The sequence below is a fragment of the Microchirus variegatus genome, assembly GCF_963457635.1.
Source record: "Microchirus variegatus genome assembly, chromosome: 5".
Classification (NCBI taxonomy): Eukaryota; Metazoa; Chordata; class Actinopteri; order Pleuronectiformes; family Soleidae; genus Microchirus; species Microchirus variegatus.
Genome location: NC_139806.1, coordinates 17,667,390 through 17,693,552, shown reverse-complemented (window position 1 = coordinate 17,693,552; position 26,163 = coordinate 17,667,390). Strand labels below are relative to the sequence as shown.

At 40.4% G+C, this 26,163-nt stretch overlaps 1 protein-coding gene across 1 annotated transcript; it reads left to right on the top strand.

Moving 5' to 3' along the window:
* Positions 1 to 4,988: 4,988 nt before the first annotated feature.
* LOC310927034 (oxysterol-binding protein-related protein 1-like) lies at positions 4,989 to 24,735 on the top strand. Its single transcript, XM_083889272.1, has 27 exons — positions 4,989 to 5,253; positions 5,339 to 5,424; positions 5,511 to 5,585; positions 5,800 to 5,911; positions 6,003 to 6,088; positions 6,922 to 7,066; positions 7,188 to 7,255; positions 7,895 to 7,939; positions 8,295 to 8,368; positions 8,620 to 8,683; positions 8,876 to 8,977; positions 9,079 to 9,198; positions 9,324 to 9,402; positions 11,084 to 11,190; positions 16,131 to 16,299; positions 17,931 to 18,123; positions 19,992 to 20,067; positions 20,699 to 20,833; positions 21,065 to 21,162; positions 21,303 to 21,485; positions 21,580 to 21,687; positions 21,943 to 22,032; positions 22,141 to 22,267; positions 22,357 to 22,473; positions 22,561 to 22,684; positions 22,786 to 22,876; positions 23,582 to 24,735. The coding sequence occupies exons 1-27, from the start codon at positions 5,130 to 5,132 to the stop codon at positions 23,682 to 23,684; spliced, it is 2,901 nt and encodes a 966-aa protein (XP_083745398.1). The 5' UTR covers positions 4,989 to 5,129; the 3' UTR covers positions 23,685 to 24,735.
* Positions 24,736 to 26,163: the final 1,428 nt, after the last annotated feature.

Here is a 26,163-nt window from a genome sequence, read left to right as displayed (position 1 = left end):
TTTTTATCATCCTGTCTATTTTGCAGTGTCTCCCTCTCCATTATGAGGTTCAGCTGTGTCAATGTATCCCTATAAACCGCATTAGTCTTCTGTCCCCTTTGTCAATTTGTCTGTTCAGCTCCACTCTGTTCCCCCGAACTGCTGTTGAGTTTCCTCCTATTTTCGAGTGGAATGTCCTGTCTTCATTTTCCTCCCCTCAAACTGGATCTGCTATAAGCCTGAATATTTCACATGAGGTGGCATCACCCCGCCTCTATTATGTGCCTGCATTTGCATCCAGAAAGCATAAACTGTGACACGATAATAGTAAGAGCAAGTGTTGAGTTTGGAGAGCTCCCTCCATGACCCTTAAAAGAAAATTTGGTAGGCTTTTATAAAACTTTAGGCTTTTTTTTTTTTTTTTCATTCCTGTTTTAATTTGGTACTTGCCTTTTTTCCACTTCCTGTTCCTGGTCTTTGTTTTATTTTCCCACCCTTTAACTGACCACGCCTACATCCTGTCTCTGCAGTTTTCACCTGGCCAACCTGTGTATATATAGTCCAGCATTCACCACATGTCCTTGCCAGGTTGCCTTTTGGTTTCCCTCATGTGCACAGCTCTCTTGCATTCTTCCTAGTGTTAATCTTTGACCCATTTTGTGCATTTTTTTACTTTGCCCTTGACTTGTTTGCCTGGATTTTGACTGCCTTACTGTGTATGACCTTGTCTACCCCAGAGCATTTGAATTTTGAACCGGACTTGGCTTCTCTGCTTCTGAGTCATCTGTCTCCCACTGTGTTACCTATATAGATGAGATGAGTAAATCTGTGGCAGGGCATTTAAGAACATACATAGCACAACTACCATGCTGAATGTACAGTATAATGGCACCGCAGTTATGTAGTGTTCATTAAAAACACTGGAGTTGATTGTTTTCCTGCAAAGTCCTGCAAGCTTTTTTGCACATTAACTGCTCTTGCAGCAGATGTTTAACCTTAGGTTGGACAACTATATGATATTGGCTGAATAATCCGCTGGTGTCATGCTGCACATCATACTTCCTGGCTATTGTTTTTTGGAGATACATTTTTGTTGTTGTTGTTGTTGTTTTTTGGACCCTTTACTGAGCATTCAAATTGGTCTCTCCTTTTCAGCTCTGTGTGAAGGGAATACATGCTGTACATCATCCCCCCCCCTACCTTTCCCTCTCATTCTCTTTCTCTCTCAATGTCTGTCCCTAAAATGTCCCTGTTGGGGATTCTATCTTTTGGTTCCTTTTGAAACAGTGGCCTCTTTTTGCCTCCATTATCTTGTAATTTGTGAAGGATTACGTTCTAGAGCACAGTCCACCCCATTGCTTAAGAACTGTGACAGCTTACAATAATTGCCATGCTAATTAGCTCAAACTAGCCCAGTGTGGTTCTGTCCTCTCCAGACCTGATTTGATGAATATGCTTTGATTAATGTCTGCAGCGGTGTTTCTATAACTTCACATTTATTGTAATTAACTAAGAGACTGATAATGACTCATATACACGTATGTGAACAAATTAAATGTAGATGCCTATGTTTTTTTTTTTTCCAAGGACAAAGAGAGAATCTGCTTTTAATCCAAGCACTGAAAGGGTTTTATTTCACTGTTAGACCAATATAGGGAGAATTATCCAGAGTAAAATGCAAATCTAACTGGACTGTGAGGCAAAATTACTATCATCTCAGCTCCACTGATTTGAAAAGACCACCTTGATGCATTTCTTCGCTGATGGGTGTATTTATTCCTTTGTATCAAACAACATAAAAGCATGGCAATAATTACATCCATCAAGAAGATACCAGAAAATGTAAAATGAACAAAACGCTGTGCTTGTTTTCTTTCATGTGAGGTGGTGCATGAGAGCTTGTCTGTGTAAACATGAGACAACGTTAAGACCGAGTAACATTGCTGTTTTTTTTTTTAAAGGTCCAGTGTGTAGTGACATCTAATGTTGAGACTGCAGATTGCATAACACAAAACTATGTTGATGTTTACGTATACCAAATCATGAAACGCACACTTTGGCTGATTGGACCATCTGGACTGATGGAGCAACATGGCAGCTCAAAATGTTAGCTTTCTGTAGGTGGGATCCTTGCCAAAATTATGCAAATAAAAAGGAGGCAAAAAACCCCAAAACAAACAAAGATGATGTTAAATTTTAGTGATTATTGACTTGTACGAACATACTGATGGGTAATTTCTGTATATATCCACCTCACACCACAAAACGGATCAAATCAAATCAGCATTTTGGTAGTAAATGTAAGTAGGTGACAAACATTTGAAAGAAGATCCAATAAAATTTAATTACACAAACGTATAGGATAAAGGTTGCACGCCAAAATTGTATACCATGATTTCTCTCTGACAATAAATGCTGCAGTTGTTTTGACAGATGCAAAACACCCGTGTTCGTCTCACTGCAGAGCTGTTTGTTGTTTTATGCTGACAAATTCTGCTCTTTATATTAAAATGTAAACAGCCCGCCTTTTGTCTGTGCCATTATTTGGTATTTAAAACTAATCCATTGGGAGTTTATCTGCAGCTCTGCTGTGGATTTAGCCCTCCTGTGTTTGAGATTCCCCAGCAACAGAGCCCTTCAAAAAGACTTCTTTCCTCTCATAAGTGACTCGGTAACTCATCTTTGAAGTACTCTTTGACATGTACCTTCATTACAGCATGTGCCTCCCCTCCGTTCCAGATATGCACGTATCTCAGGGGACCCAATTGCTTGAAGTAAGCACGGCTTTCAAAGCTACACATGGAGAACTGACCTTCAATAAATCAAAATGTCTGCAGCTAATACACCAAATAATAGGGGTCCTAAAGTGTCTGCGATGAATGGCATAAAGGTAAAGTTATGGCTTTATGTGGCCACAATGTGCAGATTCCAACACTGTGTCTGTGGCAGAAGTTAGAAAACAAACACAGTCCAATATGCAGACAACATCTGCAGCAAATGCTTCCATCTAGTGTACAGATTAAGAACAAGGCTCTGATGACTTCATTGTTCATTAACATTGTAGAGTTGGGACAAAAAACAGATTATAGATTATGTATTAAAACAAGAGGGATGTGCATGACATGATGTAGGTACATTTGATAGATTTTACCTCAATAAAAACCATAAATGTTACCATTTAATTTAATACATCAGGGCAAGCATAGCCCACTCGGTCCTTTTTAGTTGTTACACTTTTCTATATAGAGCTGACCAAAATGCACTGTTCATTTGCCACAAAGTGACTGCAAGTCCTGCCTTGTGTCTGAAATAGTGTTTCTGTCTCAAACTGACTTGCTTTTATTCTTAATGGTTATATTTGACAGATTTCAGACAACCGAGTGCTTTTAACCAGTTGAAAAAAGGGTCAGTGCAATCAATAAAATGCAGTTTGTCACTTGCTAAAAAGTGACTGCAGCTCCTTCTCTCTGAGTGAAAGTTTATTTCTGCCTCATGACTTGGTGCTATTTTTAAGGGTTATATGTAACAGCCCACCCAGCCCCCGGTCCTTTACCTTAAATAAATATAAGGACCCATACAACCACTAAAATATTTTCACTTGACAAAAAGGGACTGCAGCTCTTTGTGCTGTGGCTTCAACATTCAATGACAGCTTAGCATCAAATGATGTCCTTCGACCGAAACGTTCTCCTTCAATTTGAGTGGGGCAGCGTCAAGTCAAGCAAATCCATTCTCCCCATTAACTTTGCAAATAGCAGCTTCAGCACCAAGCATCAGACCTGCCCACTGATAAACATTAAAGCACACACAAGTCAGGGCCTGCCACAACAGTAGATTAAGTATTTTTTATTATTATTATTTATTTATTTATTTATTTATTTAAATTGTGTAGAGAAAATTAAAGTAATTAACTTCAATTGTATATACAAATAGAAAATTATTTAAATAAATTACACACACGACAAACACATTTTGCTGCTGTATTATATGCAATGTTACACTAAGACAAGCGCTAGATGATGATGAGGAGGAAAAGTCTGGATTGATGCCATAATTAACCAATTTTCCTCCATTTCCAGGAACTTTTATCACAAGAAACTTATTTACCAGGGGAAAAGAATGTCCGGTAGTGGTTTGCATTTCCACTGCACCTCAAAGTTCTGGAAAATAAAACTCTGTGTCCTGAACCTCTTCCTCAGCAAATACGCCCAAAAGAGCCTGGACCTCTTGTCAAGAGAAAGCAGAGAAACGCAAACCCCTCCATCATGATGGAGTTCATCATGAAGCACAAAAAAAAGTTAATAGAAACTTAAGGGACAGGAAATTACATCAGCCACAGAGGCTACTGGGAGCTAACAGCAGTTAGCATTTGGAAAAGTGATCATTTGCAGGCTCTATCAGGCACATTGCCGTCATATATAACATGTATCCACTGGACAGATAAATCCTCTGAGGCTGGAAGTTTGTGTAGAACTCTGTGCTGCACTGTGGAGCCAAGAATATAACGTGGACTTTACAACGTTACCGTTGCCCTCACCAGCACTCTCGCATGTTTTACGGACATAGCGGAGCTCCACGAGACAACAATTCCAGGAATTTAGCGCATTGTGGCGGCCCAATGAACGCGGAAATCTATATCGCGTCTTTAATCTCCTGTACTTAGACTGAGGAGGACCGCAAAAAACATGAGTGAGTCATCTTTTTTCACACTTTGCCGACTGATAAGGGCTCCAGAATCCCAAATATAAGGATTTAAATTATTAAAAAGTTGATTTTGCGTCCCCTTTAAGCAAAATATATGTGAATAAATCACTAAAATGTTGATTGTGATGTCATGGGGACTTTAAATACTATGAGTTGACAGTTGGGGTGGCTGAAATCTTAGCTACGCCCCTGCTCAGACCCGAAGCTATTTGGTCACGTGACGGCTGCAAACTGCTGTCAGCTGTTTGACGTGCTCACTTTTCGGGGGGGTAGAGAGCAGCGTCTCGTGTCTGACTGAACTACAGGGAAGTCTGTGTGATTTTTGACGTGTTTTCTCAACACTTGTTTCTCAAGTTGTTTCCCGTGCAACTTTGTGCCAAATAATGTGACCTTTTTGTGCTTAAAATATTATCGACGCGCAAGTGCGCTAGCTTAATTACTGAGCAATGGAGGTGCAGACTGCTGAGGAGCAGCTTCTCCTCCATGCTAAACAAGGCACTTGTTGCTTTATTCAGAAGCTCCTTCAGTCCAGGATCGACCAAAACACTCCTCTCAACGTCAACTGCAGATGTATGTCGTGATAATTAAGCTTTGACTTCACTTAGCTCAGAGATATTTCATTTTTTTTGTATTATTATTATTTATGTTGCTGTAGCTAGATGTGAAGGCAGCTCAGGATGGACACCCCTCCACATGGCCTGTTACTTTGGACACAGAGACGTGGTGGAGGAATTACTCAAGGTGAGAGCTCATGTATGGTCATTTTTGCCATGTGCATGCATGCATTATGTTCACTGTCATATTTCCATAATGGATCATATTTGCAGGCAGGTGCTGATGTGAATGTGCAGAATAGCATGGGGGACACACCTCTGCACAAAGCAGCCTACACTGGAAGAAAGGTAAAAAAAAAAAACATCTTCCTGTCACTTTGTATTATTATAACAGGAGATGCTCTTCATTGTAATTCAAGGCAGTCTTTACTTTCTTTGAAGTCATTTTAAATCACTGTCACAGGCTCCACCAAAGATCTACTCCTCTCCAAATGAGGCCCGTGCGTGATGACAAGTTCTGTCCAGATTTCTTTTTAATTAATTAATGTTTGGATCTTTTAAGGAGATTGTTCTGGTGTTGCTGCGGTACGATGCCTGCGCCAGCATAATCAATGGAACCGCTCAAATCCCCAAAGATGTCACGGAGGATGATGAAATCATTACGATGCTGGAGGGTATGAATGGAATGACGGGAATATTTGCTGATGGCTTCTCATCAGTGTCGATCGGCTGCCCTTTGTTCTCAAACTGTGATTGTCTGTGCAGCTGCGGAGAGGAGGGAGATGAGGCGGCGGGAGGAGAGGCTTCTGGAGGCGGCCAGAGAGGGGGACATCACAACTCTGTCAAAACTGGTGAATGTTTGACCTTTTGCGTCACCTTGGCAGAATGCCCGTGTGCCATTTTAATAGCAACGCCTTCATTCGCATAATCTACTTCAAAATGTAGTGTTGTGTAATGTCAGAGTCTTAGAGGATCAGTCATGATTAGAGATCACACACACGATGTCCTCAAAGGAAAATAAAAGCATGATAAACCTACGGTACATTTGACATAATGTGGTTACACAGTTACTGATTGTGCTGGACATAAGGTGAGATGACGCAGACTGAGTGTTTCAGTTCCCACTCCTGCATCTAAACAAAAAAACTTCCAAAAAAAATATCTCGGCTTTTATTTTGAGGAGGTCATAGAAGTGCACTGTGTCAATGAGTTTACTGTGTTTACTTGAACACAAAGTTAGAGTGATTAAAAGTGATTATTTGTAGCACACATGGCTTTGCTTTGCTGAGTTTCGCTATGTTGTTTTCATCTCAGATAGTTATTATTACATGCTACATCTCATTTTAGCTTTTTTTTCCACATTTAAAAATGTAAGTATAGTTATACTTGGTGCCTTTTAGAGTGAGTCCAATTAAAATTAAGATATACTGGTGTGTGGCCCTTTGCTCTCTATGTCCCTCTGGAGAAAAATGTTGTCCACCGTTGTTATAGATTTATATTAAGTTTATATTTAACACACAAACAAACACAAAAGTATAGCGAAGACATCAGTTATTCAATTTATATTAATATCAATAGAATTATTAGCCTTAATAATAAGGTCAATTTAGTCTGAACAGATCGTGTGCAGTGCTTCGTTCTGCTGTTTTCTATGTTTTCAACTTCACCGTATTCTGTTCTGTAGCTCAGTGGAAAGGAAGCTCCAAATATTCACTGCAGGGACGATGTGGGTAATACACCCTTACACTGTGCAGCCTACAGAGGGCAGAAGCTGTGCATTTTAAAGCTCCTCAAGTCTGGAGCCAGCCCCAGTATCAAGAACAACAATGGTACATCTATTTACCTTGTTCTCAGCACTGTGTTATTCTATTATTCTGATTATTCTGTGTTGATAATTCACTTCAGTCACAAAGTTGTCACAATAACACACTTGTATGGCTGATGTTGCAGAACAGACAGCGCTGGACCTAGTGTGTTCTGATGAACTCAGACCCATTGTTGCAGCTTATCAGGACAAGGTGAGGACACACTAGTTTAAAGATATTCAGGTATATCAATATATACTGTATCAGTTTTAGAGGTCTATGGTTCTCACAGTACAACTCATTCTTTTGTTTGAGTGCTTTGTTAATCACCTGGCCTCTCCTATAGTGCACCAGTGCATTTGTATTTAACTAAAAAAATTTGATTTGCTGAACCTTAGTTCTCAGATTCAGCCCTCTAATATCACCTTAATCACAGATTTAATGTTTGCATTGTCTCTTAGGAAAGTGTTTTTTGTGGTTTGTGGTCTTGTGGTTTTTGTGATATTGCAGCTTGCCGAAAAGCACACATTCTTTTTAAACCATGAATCTCTTTGTCTCTGTATACTGAATGTTCACTTGAGGTCTGGAAACTGTTGAGGAAAAACCTAGTCAGCATTCCTTGCTCTTCCTTGGAAGCTCGATGAGATGAGCCTTGCACAATCATGGTGTAACATTTATAAGGGCTAGGCACAAAGCTCGGAAGTACATTTTGAAAATGTTTTTTTTTTTTGTTTTAATCCATCAAAATAAAAATACAGCATCTCAGATCCCACTGAAAACTGTCAATCAGTCTGTGTCTGCACTCTGTCTGCACACAAAGTCTTACAGTTATTATTTCCCCCTCCCACTAAGGAAGTGAACAGAGGGGTTCAGAAGATTGAAGGCCCTCTTTGGAAGGTACCCAGATGTTGAAGTGTATTGTTGTCTTCTCTTAATAACACAGGCAATTCTTTTTTTTTATGGTTCAGATTCACTACATTTCATGGCACAGACAGCACACAATATCAAATTAATTATAAATCAAACTGCCTTGGTGAACCCTTTATTTCGCACGTACCAGTGTGTTTGTTTTCAGGTCTTAAACTGATTAATTTGTTCTCAATATTAGAAACTTGGACCATTTCTTCTACACCATATACATTTAAGGTGGAATAAGTTGTTGTTTTTTTTTGTTTGTTTTTTAATTGATCCTAAAATGGGAACATTTTCAATCAAAATTTTATAATGTGTCATTTACTTTATGTACCAACAGAGTTCACGGTTTCTTGGATGGCGATCCCACTGGGTGGTAATTGAAAATGGAACGCTCTCCTGGTACCACAGACAGTAAGATATCAAACAATATCATTTTAATTTACTGTACTTACATGTATATTGTATATTGTACACAATGTATCAGCCATTTTAGAAGTATTTCTGGTTTTACTCCATTCCTGACTCCATCACTGCAAGGAAAAATACTTCTTGAGATGTTGTGGATCATTATTAGTTCATCAGTGCAGTGAAAACTGGGATGTCTGCATCTGTAATCATCATGTCAGGACACTGTGTGCTCTCTCATCTCTTTCTAATTCCAGGGCTGATTCTCTGGCTGGTGTCAGAAAACAGGGATGTACTTCTCTAACACAAGCCTACTGCGTGGTAGGTAGAAGAGGGTTAGAGCAGTGTTTTTTTCTTTAGATCGACCTCCTTTTGACCTGACTAGACGCTCATTGGCCCCCAGGTCATTTGAGTTGGACACCTCTGGGTTAGACTGAGTGTATGATTTGATTAACCTCCATCGATCCTGTGCTCACGTTGCACTCGAGGTGATTCTTTCCTTTGTCGTTCCAGATCAAACCATGGGATCATTGCTTCTTCACAGTCCGCTGCTTTGACAACACTGTGCATTCTTTTAAGGTCTCCTCAAAGACAAATTCAGTGGCGACAAGAAAAGTGAGATTCTCCACACTGTTTCCATACCCTCGCCTCTCTCCCTGTGTAATTGTGACAAGCGTTTTCTGCATAACTTAAGCAAATGTTACTCTTCCGCTTAGAAATGGTTGGATGCTTTCGAGGCACATTCAGCCTATAGCACTCGTCACTGCATTCAAGTACAGATTAGCAGTGATGAGGATGGTGATGCTGCCGTGGGGAACCTGAGACAAGCAGTTCAGGTGAGATGAGATAAAAATGTTCGTAAAGACGTATCATGTAGGGAAGCTTCAGTGATTCATTGCTGTTCTTTTGTTGAGCCACGAGGCTTCCGCTGTGTGAGTGCCTCTGTCCTGTGCTTCTGCAGGTAGCCAGCACTTGCCAGCAGAAATTGGAGAGTGAAGTGGCAATATTTCTGTCTATGGTGAAGAATGGAGAGGATTTCGGTGAGTGCCAAACTTGTCTCATAGGGGTCGTGCAGATCGACTGTGCCATCGTCCGTCACTGGTGACTGATGGACCAGGATGTGGACTCAACATCATGATGCCACGCCCATTTGCCAATGCCATGCATTTTTTTCCACTGTCAATCAAGGGACGGCACAACTGTAGCATTAAGCTATGCAAACCGCCTAATATGACACAGGCAAAGTATGTTTTGCTGTTCCTCAGTCGATTTAATGTTCTTAACGAGTTAATCCTTCTTTTTCTTGTTGTTTTGTAAATGCAAACGTTGGACACAGTATTATCTTTATTAATACACTAAACCAGTGATTCCCAAAGTATGAGCTGCAAGAGTGGGGTCAGGCCTATGTTCCCACATTTCTAAGATTCATCTAATTTCTAAGATTTTTCTCAAAATTAAACCCTATGGTCCCACATTTCTTAAATTGAGTGTTGGAACGGTCTTGGAGCGAAGTCAGGAGTACATTTCACTGCTTGTTGTACAGGTATAAAAATTTGGTATTAGGGTTTGTCATTCCACAGAAACCCCAGTAGTGGTTTTGAGTTCAAGAGAGTTTGGAAGCTAGCTCACTCCTTTCAAATCGCTGTCCGCGGGAATGAGTGGCGAACCCTTAACTACCAGGCAGGGGTAGAAATGCGGGAACTGTGGGAACATAGGGCCTTATTTTGAAAAAACTCTTAGAAATGTGGGAACATAGGGCTGTGGGAACAAAGGCACACTCCCGCAAGAGTGATTATGGGGAATTTAATGATAATTTATATAAAGTATACTTGCATTTCACATTATATACCAATTTTTATTAGTGTCTTTAGGTTTAACTATTGCAGTGCTCGTAGGAAGTATGTGCATACCGCCAATCAAATACACCTTGTAAAGAGATTCCAGCTGACGGTCACAAAACCGCTAGCTACGCAAATGCTATTCGCTGCCTCCCTTGCTTTGGAAACAGGTTTGCCGAGTTGGCCGCTAAATAGTAGCATGCTAATGCTAAATAAGTATGTGCTCGTGTATTGGTGAATGGACACCGACTTCGTCGTTTCAGTATAACACCATATTCTGTGTTGAACAGTGTGAAAATGTCTCACCCACCTACTGCAGAAAATTAAGGATGCACACCATCGGGCCATGCTCAAACCATATCCAAAATCTTAGGGCGATCTGACTAACGGTCAGCGAGATATGCCCGTCACAGACACACACACACACTCAACTTGCATTTAGATAGATATTCCCTCCTGTGAACTACAAGCAGAACTTGTCTGCACTTACACATTTTATACACTTAGGATAATATAGTAATAGAAAAACCAAAGCCATGCCATCAAGACCATTATAAGTATGTCGGGGCAAATCATTAGTAAATCATAGTGTGGCACCTGTTTTACCTCATCGCAAAGATCAGCTGTTCTTTAAGCGTGACACAGACTGACAAGACAGACGCATAATTAATGTTTTATTATCTGTGTCAATCATCTTTACAGGTGTAATTTAAGGTGTCGTTGAGCTGCATACAATTTTCAGACATTAAATAATTCCCAAAGTCTGGGAACAGCGGTGCTAATTAAGATTTGCCACTTTATAAGCTGTGTTACATGAATATGTTATAATGAGAAAAAAACACTTTATAGTGTATTTATATGCATTTTCCCCCCATTTTTAAAGGATTGGCTGCTCCTCTTCTACTGAAAGCCAAGGAGACCTGTGAGCTTTCCAGTGAAACCTGTGCCGCCCTCCATCTCTGCCTTGAACTGTTGTCAAAACAAGAAGAGGTAAGGAAAACACCCACACAGGCAATCTAAAAATAACACTGCAGTTCAGTAATAATATTTATCTTTTTTCATATAATAAAACACTTAAAATATGTGCTAGGATTTATGGAGCATATGGAAGTGTTTAGGAAAAGCCATAAATAATCTTTTTTGTGTGTTTGCTTTGCTACTTTTCTTTGTTCGCTGCAGCTCATTCAGTTTTTCCGAATCCTTATGTCATTGATTCCTATATCCTCACACATGTGCTGAGCTCCTCCCCCCACGTGTCCTCCCTCATATTAATCAGATTTGAAGTTTGTGTGAGTGTGAGTGTGAGTGCGAGTGTGTGTACGCACGCCTGTCCTAATCGCGGTGCTGTCTGTCCCCCTGGAGGAAGCAGTGTGGTAATCACTGTCAATGCATGTCTGTAGAAAGGACACGGGCGAGATCCGCTTTTATGCTTAGGTCTGCGTTCAGCTTGCAGATCAGTGTGAACTTACACACACACACAGAAATGAGCAGCTATTCCTCTCAGGACACTGCATTGACTTCTATTCATTTGCCATTATCCCTAACCTCAACTGTAACTTCACCTTAACTTAATCATAATTTAAATCTTAGCTTTAAACTTAACCAGTTCCTCAGGAATTAAGTTCAGCCTCATTAGGACCAGGTTTTGGTCTCCTTGGGGACTTCTGGTCCTGACGATGTCGGTGTTTATGTCAGAAAATGTTCTAATGTGAGAACAAATACAAGTACACACACACACACACACACACACACACACACACACACACACACACACACTCACCTGCTCTAGGGAACGGCTGTGCATTGAGCGAGAGAACTGGAGTGTATGCATATTCACAGGCTCAGCTGGCGTTACATGCTTTCATCCTCGCTCAGTGAAAATACACGCTCACAGGCACAATTCCACATGCCACATCATCCGAGCATTTGTCCACAGGACGAAGGAGAGAAGGTATCGGCACTTTCATCCGGCACATGCACAGGTACAAACCAAACCTCTGCTTTCCTCTCATTGTTTTTCTTGAGCTGAATAACTGGCTTTGTTTGTTGTGGACTGGTCCCCGGTGACTGAACAGGAGGTGTTTGAAGTTGGCCATCAACTCGGTGTATTCTGATGTTTTAGTTTTGTGGGGTTTTTTTGCCCCGAGGGTTGGTGTGAAGCAGAAATTAGTGAGTGTTTTACTGTGGATTTAATTATCCACAGCTTGTGTGCGAAATGTATCTTATTTTTAACTGATAACTGGCTAATGAGGTCATCTTAGAATGTCATAAATAATGATTCAGATTATGGAGGAAACGGATGAATGTGCCTTTAATGTGTTGAATACTTAAGATACTTTAAGATGTAGTTGTTTTTTGACCATTTTAAGAAGTTTTACAGTTCTGTCACATACTATATTATGTTTGGAAATGCTATTGTTATCACTGGGAGGCTGAGGATGTACACTGTATCACTGTCATCACCACATCTATGGACCTTTAATCAATTTGTGATATAGAAAAAAATAATAATCATGTTCTAGATTCTGGTTTCATGCTAAGCCTCTGCTACTACACGCACTAACTGGATTATTTTTTCTCCAGTGCTGCTGAGATTGGCGGTATTAGGCGGTATTAACTTTAATCCAACACTGCTGCTGTCCTGCCACGGATGCCTCTGCCGGTGCCACTTATACACATTTTGTTCTCCACCGTACGTAACGCGAAGCCGTCACATGCTGTGGTAATTGTGTTCCGACTTTCAGGCAGATGTGTCGTAGAGAAACGCAGTTCATATCTCAAAGGGTTTTGCAGCCATTAGTGTGTTGCCCTTGAGCAGTGTAAACACAGTCTGACCCATTTCAGCAGCTGCTGCAAAACTGAAGAAAGCAAGCGAAGGTGCCATATTTACACACATGCAAGACACTGGGTGACTGGTAGGAGACCACAAGACATTTAGGGTGAGGTTTTTTTGTAATAAAAATTGAGCTACACATAGGCAATCCTTGCAAATCCAGCAGATTTATGACTCCAACCTCTGGTGTTTCAGAGGGAGCAGGTTTTCACATCTATAAAGACAACAAATGCAGTCTTGCATACGGCGTGAAACCACATTTTAATGACTCGTAGAGAAGCAGATCTGGCAGTGCAGGATAAAAGTATTTTCTTTTCTCTACACCTACTCATGCTCTTGGATCTACATTGTTATGAAAAAGAAGATTATCTTTAAACCTCTGGGAAATGGTGGGACTACAAAGTGTAGTTGGATTTCGATCCATAGACTCATGGTTTAATCTATTGAAGCTTAGAGATGTGGTATTAAGTCAGTGCCATGTTGAGGTTGTCAGCTGTCGATCACACTGGCGGTCACTTTTGTGTGCTGTACTTCATCATCTATTTTACTGTAAATGGGAACATCATTTACAAAATTGACATTCCCGTAGACTTCCATTCGCACAAAGATCATTTTGCAGAGTCGCCGTCCAGTGGTTATTCAATAATTATATTCTCTTTTCCTGTTAGGCTTGGCGCATCCCAGAAGATTATGTCAATTTTTTTCTATACAGTACACTTTATGTTACTGACAGACTGGCATGTTATCCCAGGAGAGAGAGACTGTACCGTCCCTCTTCTTTTTGAACTTGAGATCTGTGAGATCTATATACAATATGCATATATAATATATTTATATACTTTTTCACTTGCTTATTGATGCATGTCGTTTTTATATACAGTCACAATTAGTTTCCTCCCGAGATCACTTCCCCAACAGCAGTGAAAGCAGATTTGACAACAAAATAAAAGCTCAATCCTTTGGGGTGGCAGCCAAGGAGAAGCATCGCTCCCAGGCTCCAGCAACAGCTCCAGCACACAGCCTCAGCAGGGCTTAAAATAGAGCTGTTTGTGCTCAGGCGAGAGGATGCTGTGAGAGCGAATGAGCTCACTGGGATACTTCCAAAACAAAAGTGTACTGTTTGTGGATATGCTCTAAAGCCAAGTACCTGGGACAGGGAGCGTCAACACAGGGATTCGTCACAGTGAGCTGATTTACTTTACACTATATTAAATTCATGTTCATTTAACATCCATGTCTAGTAGCAGCCTGTGTCACTATGTGATTTTGCTATTGTGTATTAAGAATGCAATTAAAGGTTATGTTTGGCAAAAAATCAAATGTTTTATGAAATAATATTTTCTTCAGCACAAACTTAAATCTTGTCCAAACCAGACTGAGGTCGACTGATATGCGTTATCCTATGCTTGATACTAATCCTTTGAGGAAAACAGTACAGATAATAATTTATTAATAATGCCGATATTTTCTTGGTTTACACGTTTGGCCGCTTTTTCTTTACTCCAGCTGATAGAACATAGTAGTTTAATAATGGTAAATGCTGCACCAAATTGCTTAGATAAACACTTATTGATCAACACTTAGGATCTGTCTCTACAATCTGATTTTGTGTCTGCAATACAGTGCATTTATATCATTTAAATAAAGGTAACATATAAATGAAACAAAAAAATAACAATAAAGAGTCTTGATTAGTAATTCTTATTAATATGAATTAAATAATAATGACCCAGGACTGATTATTCCGAAATGACAAAACTGAGCTCAATTAGTTGGCCCAACGAATTAATCACTCTACCTCTACAAATAATATAATATGTGTTTTTCCGACGGTCGATCACACGGTGTGATCACTGCAAGTGTGAAAGTGTTAATTGTGTCTTTTGACTGTAGGCGTTCACACAGCAGTTGAACCTCATGTGAAAGTAGCTGTTTGTCAGCTTCAGCGACAGTTACAGAACAATCTTGGCAAAAGACAAGAGTGTAAGAGAGTATTTCTGTTTTTAAGTACAGTATATAACGACGAGCGGGGACGGAAGAAGTAATCTATACAACATGACAACATGACAACATTAACTATGTCACAGAGGTGTGGTATCTATTCATTGTTGCACTTTAATCATCCTCACCTTTTCAAAATTTGTGTAAAAATGAACTAGAAAAGCACTCCGAGAGCGCAGAACTCCGCCGAGGCAGCTCAGCCAAACGACACGCGCGCACACACACACACGATCATGCCTAAAATTGCATCACTTGTTCCTGGTCCCATTGCTAACATTTCCTGAAAATTTCAAAATCCGTCCGTGAATTTGCAGTTATGTTGCTAACAGACAAACTCCAGCGAAAACGTATACCTCCTGGCGGAGGTCAATTATTATTGAGTCAAGCCTAGGGGTACAAAACCAATTGAACATACTGTATATTCTCCAGTTGGAATCACATGAATATTTATTACAAATTGATGGGGTGGTGGCAGTTTGCTGATCAGGAAAAAAGAATCAGCAAATATGTAAATGCCTAAAACGTGTTATGCAGCATTTCCTTGCTTTGTCCATCTGCTGACTACATTTTTTTTTTTTTTTTTTTTTTTTTATGAGTCTGCAGCATTTGTTACTCCATGATTACCTCCATGATCACTGAAATACTGCCCCTACTTCAGTATTAGGCACACAATGTTTCAAAATAAATGCTTTTTATATTGGGGAAGGCATTTAATATGTAAAGTCAGTTCATTAATGTCCTTTAAAGTTTTAAGAAGACGTTGTCTAAGCCACGATCTAACTATTTATGATTTTGTTTGCAACAGTTGACTTTGTATAAGAGGCGACACAACATGGTTAGACAATAGGAAACTGATCTATTTCATTCCACAGTGGCCTGGCTCAGGTTGCTCTGAAGAGACTCCGGCCAGGGCTACAGAGCTTTTGGAGACTGGGGTGTTTGGTTCCGACTGGAGGAAACCAGATCTTTGAACGGGGATAGAGGAGGGATCGGACATCACAATCAAATATTTGCCAGTCACGCTGTACTCTGTACAACTTTTGGGTCAAAATACATTGAGCATCATCTCCGTTTCCGTCCGTTTCTGTGCGTGCAGGTGTGGAGCCTGAAGGTGGAGCAGGAGGTGGAAAAGAACAAAGCTCTGACTGAAGCTCTGCAAACTTTGGCGACCGAGCACCACGAAATCAAGCAGTCCCTGGGCAAAGGCAGGAGGTCGTCTACCCTCAGTGCTCTCACCGAAGATGACTTCTATGATGCTGAGTCAGGTCAGCAGCGCCAGTTAGTCACGTTATTAAGAAGCAAGATTCTTATTGGGGTCAAAATCAATCAGACGTGTTTAATGTAGTTTGTCTTGTTCGTGATCTCATTTTAAAATCACAAAATGTATTATTGACACATCATGTGTTTTATCTGCCTGTAAAACAAAGAACAGAGATTGATTCATCTCGTGTGTATTATTCTGGCATCCATTGATGCACATCCATGATTTTTTATTTTAACTCCTCTTTAATGGGAGAGATTTGACAGTTTCCACAGCTGTAGCCAAAGTTAGTGGCGAGACGTCCTCAGTATAAAAGAGAGACTGCTGTCATTTCATGTTGACCAGCTATTTACTGTCAACTCTACTGGCTGTGTATTTTTACCGTACACATTCACAGACACTGGTGTCTGTTTTGCAGACTGTATGAAGAGATCTTGTGGAGCGTGTGGGGCATTGTTTTTGCCTCACATGCTTCCTCATTTTGTTTGTGTCAGGCACAAATGCACGCCGGTGTAATGATATACATTCCCTCACAGTCGGTTTCACTGGATTCTGCTGGTTGACAGTTGGAGGCAATGCTTTGCCATTTAAGACAGGAGACAGAAAGGCATTCTCTGTAACTGCTGCACAACAAACTTTAATACTTGAAAAGTTTAATTGGAGGATGTCAGGCTTCCATGATAAACATGTTACAGGGTAAATCCACGGAGCAGCATGTGACGCATATTTACATATGAATGTAATGCCTCCAGCAGCAGTTTGTACTCTCTTAAAATAATAGTCTGCATGCGTGCGCCCGTCTACGCAGTGTCACTCAGACCACTGGCACTACGCCTGTCTCAGAGATAGCGCAGACAACATTGACTCTGTCCTCTGTTGTTATACTCGAGGGTAACAGGCAAGTGCTTGGTTGTTGTAGGTGGGTTTTTTTTCCATGCACAGTTTGCGTCAGCAAATGCAGTCTGTGGTAAAAACACACATCAAGTTTGCCCCCTCTGTATAGCCGAAAAGCCTCGCCGTGGTGATTATGAACAGCAGACTTCCTTCTACAACATGTTTGTGCACTGTGGAGCAATCTTTCTCAGGAGCCATTGCATTATTCATAGATTGCCCAGAGTTATCTACTGGCCAGAGACATTCAATACAGTCTCCAAACTGTGCTCAGCATATGTAAGAGAATTTTCACAGGATGAGCTGTTTAATTCTCGACCACATGATGCTACATTCTGCCACAAACATGGAGCTGCAGTGGTTGAAATAACACAATCTGTCAACACGTACTTGCAATAGAGACATTAGCATACACTTCTCCATTATAGCGTACAGATACGATCCTCCCATTGTTTTACCTGACGGTGGTGGTGAAGGGAGGAGTAGAACCCGGCACGCACGGAGCAAACAATGTTGGAGGAAATGAAGCCTGTTTGTGGCATCTCATTGGAACACAATCCTCAGGTGGGGTTAGGCTGACTGCAGGGAGGGAGAGGTTGGCGAGGAACCTGAGCACAGGTAGTTATTTTCAGACAGTTTACCGTTGAGGCTGCAGCTGTGTGAGCTGCCTGAAAAACCTGTGTGCGTGTGAGGGAGAGTGTGTTTGGCGTGACCTGGCTTCTGCTCCCCGTCACCGTCCCACAGATTCGGAGTCAGAGTTGTCTGTGAGCGGCTTCCTGTCTGTGGCCAGTCACTCCTGTGAAGAGGACGAGGGGAGAGACGCCCCCCTTCTCAGCAGCCTCTGCCATCCCAGCGCACTCAAGGGGCCTGCCGGAATGTCAGGGGAGTGTAACCATGGCAACCAACCAGCCCAGTGCAACGGAGTCAAGAAGCACAGGTGGGATATGCTCCAGTTATGATGTCATGCTTGTTTACTGGCTGAAACCCTGGCACTGAGATGAAGACATCCAGACTGAGTGCTTAGCAACCTATTCAGTGTTTTAATATGCACCAGCCTTTGTTATGGATAATTATCACAGCAGAGTTAATATTAAACATTTTTTTACACATGTGATGGTTAGTATGTCTGTCTGAAGAGAGGTAGCAAACAAAAGTAAATGCCATAGTCGTTGTAATTTCTTCTCACACATCAAACTCTCAGACAGTTGACCTAAATCCTGAAAGATTTGTCTTCCTCCATTTCTGTGAAAACTGATTCTGCCCTGGTCTCGCTTCCTTAATCCAACAAGTGATCAATGAATAATTAAACACGCACTGGCTCAGAGTAGGAGTTGGACGAAAGGGGCTCGCTGACTGGTTGCCTGTGTGTGTGCGTATGTTGTGCATTACAGATTTATGAGGTATCTGTTTATTTGGAATTTCTGTCATTTGAAGACACTGTTGCTCCTGGTTGGCTGTAGATGGTTGTTTTCCATTTCCCCTGATGCTTTTTATTTGCTGTACCATAAATTCTCTAAAATAAAATGCATAAATCTGACTTGGCTGTCAGAATAAAGTAGTGTAAATGTGTCAGTTCATCCAAGACTGATATACTGTAGATCAACTGTGCTCTAATTTAGCTTAAAACAGAATTTCAAAGCTTCAGCACATCAAAAACACAGCTATAGAAGAAATGGAAGTAGATTGGATGATATACATCCAATGACATATTTTAGTCAAATGAAAGAAAGATCTCCATGATAAAATGCTCTGTGGAGGATAGTACTGTCCATTTAGCTAAATTAATGGCTTTTATTTATGCGTTTTCTTCATTTTCCTCCATCCAGCAGACCTGTTAATTAGTCCACCCTACAGCCGTCAGCAAGACTATAAGAGAAACTCTGCTCTTAGGCCAAATTAGCCTGTGAGTTTTATTTTGAGAGTATAAGAGGGCGGCTATGTATCAAAGCCTTGACAACACATTTGAACATTAACTGTTAATATAAATGCTGCATAACCTTATAATATGCTAAAGAAGTGAGGTGAAATGAGTGGATCTTTCTGCCCGTCTTGAAAACCCACCACACATGCAGTAGTACGTCCTATCATAGATATTGCATGAGACTTGAGCAGACCAGCTGACAGTTTACAGGTGTCGGATGACTTTGTTTCCAAATGGTGGGTCAAGCTATGTTATCTGCTCTGCACGTTTTAAAGGGCCAGTGTGTGATATTTAAGCAGCTCTATAGGACAGAAACGAATAGTATTGTGCACAATGCTTGCATGTACTTTGTTTGTGGTTTCTCAGAACCCTGCAGTGTATGACCCAGTTTTCTCTCCCCCCCGCCTCACAAGAGTGAGACAGAAAGGAGAGATGAAAAAAGAAAAAAAAAAAAACGTTGGTGTCTGCTAATGTTGTTCCTCCTGTACTTTGGCAAGTTATGTCCAGACTGCATCCAGGAAACTTAATTGGAGCTGCAGCTGTTCGTGCATTTTCAATATCACACATTCACATTCGCAAGAAGCCAAAATCGTGATTGTGATTAAATTACAAATGTGAACTCCTACTGGTTCGCTGGGTTTCATTTTTAGGTGCGTAATCCACTTTGGAAACTTTTAATGATGTGTACATCTTTCGTCACTCGAAATGCTCAGTCACTCGAAATGTGTCGCAATCGCTCCTTGAGGTGTAGATATATGGCCAGCACTTGATGGATGTAGATGGATGGCATGGTTAAAACAGAAATGGACCAATTTCTTTAAATGCAAATATCTCTCACAGTTGACCATGTTTTGTCCTCCCCGTCCTGTCTTACCCTCCCATAGAACATCTCTGCCGACTCCCATGTTCTCCAGGAATGATGTCAGCATCTGGAGCATCCTGAAAAAATGCATTGGCATGGTGAGAACAAGAGAGAGAGCACCTACCACAAACACTTTTAATCCATGAAGAAACAACGATACAGCTGTTTTTTATTCTTGTTGAATAAGAACTACGCTCAAAAATAGACCATGATAAATCAGTGCATCCTCATTATCTCTTTACCATTAGATGTGTCAGCCATTATTGTTGGTGTCTGCGCCCCAGACCCTGCCTGGATTTAATTACATTTAATTACATCTAATAATGTTTTGTTCCCTAATTAAACATGGATTAACCATCCTGTGAACGGCAAGATATGCAGACACACACAAGATATTACTGTATGCTTAAAACGCTTTAGAGAACAAGCAAATGGCCGTTGAGTTGATATATATGCAGAACCGTTTTCTGCATAAATTGGTTGTAACTAGATATTTGAGTCACTATTTGAGTTGTCATTTCGACCCTATATGGTCTTTCCTGTTTGTTTTTTTAATCTGTAAACCCCAGAGAATGAAAATGAAATGATAATGTGCATGGAAATACCAAATAGATTAGTCCATGAGGTACCAACAACCAGACTATGTACTTGGATATTTAAGTTTGAACAGATGTACCTAATATCTTCATCTTCTACATTCACTTTGAATTACTTTGAATGTTCTTTCAGGAGTTGTCAAAGATTGCCATGCCTGTGGTGTTTAATGAGCCTCTGAGTTTCCTCCAGAGGATAACGGAATACATGGAGCACACCTACCTCATCCACCAGGCCAATACCACAACAGACTCTGTGGAGAGGATGAAGGTATCCCAATGACTGTGTTCACTGACATACAAATCTAATGTTTAATCTCCTAGGTAATGTGTCGGTACTCATTTGAATCTTGTCAAATTATCAAATACATCCTTATGTCCTTTTTTTTTTAAATTCATGCTCTGTGTCTTTTTAAATTGAATATTTACTCGATATGTTGGGACCTACAGCGTGTTTCATATCCTATTTTTTATCAAATACTGACTCAGTTGCCTGTAATAGTGTGTTGCAGCGTTTGCCGTGTCAGCTGTAGCTTCACAGTGGGAGAGGACTGGGAAACCTTTCAACCCTCTACTGGGGGAGACGTTTGAACTCATCAGGTAAAGACGGCGCACAACCTCAAATTTGCAAATGACTTGTTGCGAGCACACTTTGGCACAAAGTATTTTGTGAACATTTGTATTATTCAACGGGCTTCCCTGCAGCACCAGCAATGTTTTATCTTTTTTTTCTCCATCAGAGACGATTTGGGCTTTCGGTGGGTATCAGAGCAAGTAAGCCATCACCCTCCAGTCAGTGCCTTTCATGCCGAGGGCCTCAAGGAGGATTTTGTGTTCCATGGCTCCATCTATCCCAAACTCAAGTTCTGGGGAAAGAGCATAGAAGCGGAGCCCAAGGGAGTCATCACACTGGAGCTCCCCAAGTTAGTACATCGTCTTAAGCTGCTTTACAAGTGTGATTTGATTCATTTTGAGGTCGCATCATCTTCTCTTTGTCTTATTTTTTTCCCTCTGCAGGTATAATGAGGCCTACACCTGGACAAACCCCACCTGCTGTGTCCACAATATCATTGTTGGTCAACTTTGGATTGAGCAGTACGGCAATGTGGAAGTGATCAATCACAAGTAAAAGAACATTTGCATTATTATTTTCTCTGTGTTTAAGACTTGGGTTCATAGAATAGCTCTCTTTATTCTGAGCTCTGTCTGCACTGAAGTGTTGATCCACTTTTGGATCCAGCTTATTGATTGTGAGAGCAGAACTGGGACAGTTGCCAGATAGAATAGAGGAGCGCGAGAGGGATAATTAATGTTTGAAAACCTCAGCTCAGAGAAGGATAGACGAAGAGAATTGGTAAGCAGTCTGTGGTTCTGTGGCAGGACTGGAGAGAGATGCAGCATGATGTTCAAGCCCTGTGGCCTGTTTGGAAAAGAGCTCCATAAAGTGGAGGGGTACATCCTAGATAAAAGGTATAGTCTTTGTTAAATTAACATCATGTAATTGATATGTCAATATATATTCAAATGTTCTACGTTTTAAATGAATGTACATTATTTGAAATGTGTTGTTCTTTGCAGCAAGAAGAAGGTCTGTGCAGTATATGGCAAATGGACCGAATGTCTGTACACTGTCGACACTGCTACATTTGAGTCCTACAAGAAGTCTGACAAAAAGAATTCAGATGATAAAAATGGCAGTAAACAGGTACAAAAAATATATAAACACACAATGTGTTTTGACATGTTTTGTGTCCATTTGGTCAACTTATGTGTTTGTGTCTTTGTGGCCTCCAGAGCAGTGTGGATGAAGAGCCAGAAGAGATGCCCCCACCTGACGCTGAGACAGTCCAGGTGATCCCCGGCAGTGAGCTCCTCTGGAAGATTACACCTCGACCAGAGAACTCACCAAAGGTACGAGAAGATGAGAAATGAAGTTGGAGGGATGTTTGCAACAACTTAGAAACCTGAAAATGTGTGTTCTCTCTTTCTCTGTGGCAGTTCTATGCGTTCTCCACGTTCGCCATGCAGCTGAACGAGCTGGAGACGAGCATGGAGGGAGTCGTTCCGTCCACAGACAGTCGCCTCAGACCTGACATACGCGCCATGGAGAGCGGCGATATAGGTACGGTGTGTGCGCGACCTCGATTTGAGCCCCCCCCTGCAGTCATGATGCAACACCACCTGTTGTCGCCGTGTTCACACTTGTGCGTCTGTGGCTCATAGATCTGGCGAGTGCAGAGAAGAAGAGGCTCGAAGAGAAACAGAGGATGGCCCGGAAAAATCGCACCAAGTCAACAGAGGAATGGAAAACGAGGTTAGTGACACGGAAAAGTCACCCTGATGTCATTATCCATTTGATAAATATGGGTCAGTGTGAACTAAACGGCTCCTTATTGTTTTGTGTTATCCACTGTGCCTTCCCCTATTTAATACTTGAAAAGGAACACTGCACTTGGCCCAAGGTTTGCTTCTTTTTTTTTTCTTTTTTTTTTGCTGTAGTTTGCTTGTGTGTGAGGTGCTGCACCACCATCCCCAGGACAAAATGCACAACTGCAATCTGTGTGCTGTGTTTGTTTTTTCTTTTTTTTTTTACTGAAAGCATTAGTCGATGTCACTCATGCGAGACTGGCATCTGATATTGAATAGTCACAATTTGTGGTAACACTTTATAGCAAGTACACATTATTAGCATTAGTTAAGCATTCATTAATCTTGAATTCATCACTTATAACTCATGAATACTCATTAGTATGCTGTTTATAAACACAGTTATAAATGACATAACTGTCATGAGTACTGCAGCTATTTGGACACTGTTCCTCAGCTGATGGGATGAGTAAAACATTTATAACTGTGTTTATAAACGACACACTGAGTATTCACGCATTATACATGATGAATTCAATATTTATTAATGTTTAACTAATGCTAATAGTGTGTACTTATTAGAAAGTTTTACCCAACTCCGTCAGCCCCTTTTTGCGCTCACTTTAAATTAGTCTTATTTCAATCTCTACAGGTGGTTTCAGCAAGGACCTAACCCTCACAACAAAGCTCAGGACTGGATCTACTTGAAAAGCTACTGGGACAGGAACTGCACTCAGCTACCTAATATCTACTAGCAAGTAAAAACACACCCACATCATCTCGAATCTACTTTAACCACATTTGGACTCTGTCTGCCGTACTTGGGCTTTGAGCGACGGCTCCTGGCGTAAGCGTATGTGCAAGTTACATCAGGTAGAGTGAACTGGATTCAAACTTGTCTTTTTAAAGTGGCGGTAAAATATCAAATGAAGGCGGAGGCATATATAAATCAATTAGTCATGTGTGAATAATTGAGCACAAAAGCATTCTTTTGCTCATTTATTGAGGTTTTCAGCCACTCTTAGGCATATACTGGAAAAACTAGAACGTATTTTAGGAATATTCCATTGTTTTCGTTGATAGATGGCGTGTTTTGAACAGTGACCTCGTTTTTTTTTTTTAACTGTGTGCAGTTTGTGCACAGTTGAAACATTTTCCTTGTAATCTTCATTGCGTTGAGACAAAACGGTAGGAGGCAGCATCACTGACACTGATTCTACTTGTGCAGGCATATGAATATGCAGTGCAAAGTATTAAAATGGACACCTCGGGTGCATTTGCTGTTGTTTTCACCACCCTTGCACTACGAGTGCTACAGGTGATTAGTGTTTAAATGTTGCCCAGTTGCAATGTTCCCTGCAGCTGATTGTAAATCTCACCATATTCTAGAGAAAGATACTGCAGCAGTACAACTTTTACAAAATAAATGTTTAAAATATTTAGCTTTGTATAGAGGCTGTTACATACGTCTACCTAATTCTGTGGACACAGTAGCACTATTTTCCTAATTACACTAAAGCAGGGACTCTGGCTCTGCACTTAAAGATTGGTGTGTTTGTGTGCGTGTTGTACGTCTTGCCATAATTAAGCATCATTAGCCCGATTTATTGTGCAATGTGCATTGGTCTGATTTAAAAAAAAAAAAAAAAAAAAAACTGTCGCAATAAATGCATGTGCATCACTATAACTATGCAAGCCTTACCTCCTTCATAATCACAACACTGAATATTTATTCCGAATCTGTTACGATGCATCTGCTGTAGGTTTTAGTTTTGTTTTACCGACATTTGGGTATCGATGACAGGATTTCTATGGTTGCTAAATAAAGGCTTAATGTGAATCAAACATCCATGGGTTTGTGCTATTTGAAAAGCTGTCGGAAGTCAACTGGAAAAAAATTATAATGATACCCCCGCTGCTGTCTGTGCTTGCAGATGGTTTCAGAACCTAAAGGCACCATGCAGCATCCTGTTACTAGAATAGAGGGATTACTTTCTGCTGTGATATATGTAAAGATCTTTTGACGAGTGTTAAGGAAAAATTAATGCACCCATTGAATCTTTTAATGCAAAGACATCCTAGTTTTATGAGCAGCTCAATAGCAGTGGTTTTAATTTTTTCTATGGACGAGGTGGCAAGTAAAATTACACAGGAGCTAAAATGAAACTTTCAAATGACAGAGCAGCAGTGTAAAGCTCTGTAAATTGTGTATTGTGCTGCTTCAAGACAACACTGAAAACAAACAATGGGGCCTCATTTGTCAGTGTTACCTTTCCACATTAATGCTTTGCAACGTAATGGAAGTGAAGATGATAAATTGTGGTAATTTAAATGGTGCACTGTTGTACAATAGAAGAATGCTGACTTATTTTCCATAAGTAGCCTATGTCAGTAGTCAGTAGTTTCATCCAAAGGGATCACATTGGCAAAAACTTTCATAAAATAAGGGAAATGCATAAAAGTGGTGCAAAATGGCTCAGTAGCGCCCCCCAAAGATGAAACTCGGTAGGGCAAAGCAGAAACTAATTTGCACCAAATTTCACAAATGTCACAGTCCAAGATGAACAATAAAGTCTATCAGGACCATGGCCTCTACGCAACAGGAAGTCGGCCATTTTGAATTTGGCATCCATTTGGCAAATGATCAAACTCGTCTGAGCATGTTACCACATAAAACATTTAAAAATTAAACAATAAATCAATTTGTAATAGACAAATCAAAGATGAAAAGTTATCACATTTTTGGCTAATGTCGACCACATGAAGTGGCCCTTTAACTTTGCTGTACATTGACTGATCTGCTAGAGTAGCCTGACACCTTGTGGACTGAACAACCTTTATTTTTTGATAATGCTGCATCACTCAATGTATTCCCTGGTGCTTGTGTTTTAGTGCCCCGTTTATTTGTTTTCACTTGTTAGAGTGGTAGTGGGTAAAAATATCTATTGATATTTAGGTTCAGAACAAACTAATTCATTACAGAGGTGTTCATATTACGTTCATAAATCGTTGTTCCAAATAAACATACCTTCTCAAACATAATGGATAAAACAATATTCATTTTATTATCTCAAACAAATATAAAGAACAAAACTGTTTACAGGAAATGGCACCACACTGACACATTCTTACAACCTATGTGTGAGATACTTGATAATGGTTACTCATTTACAAAAAGGCCTGTTTTTTTTAAATAATCAAAAATAATAATAAGTCTGTTTAGTTATCATGCCA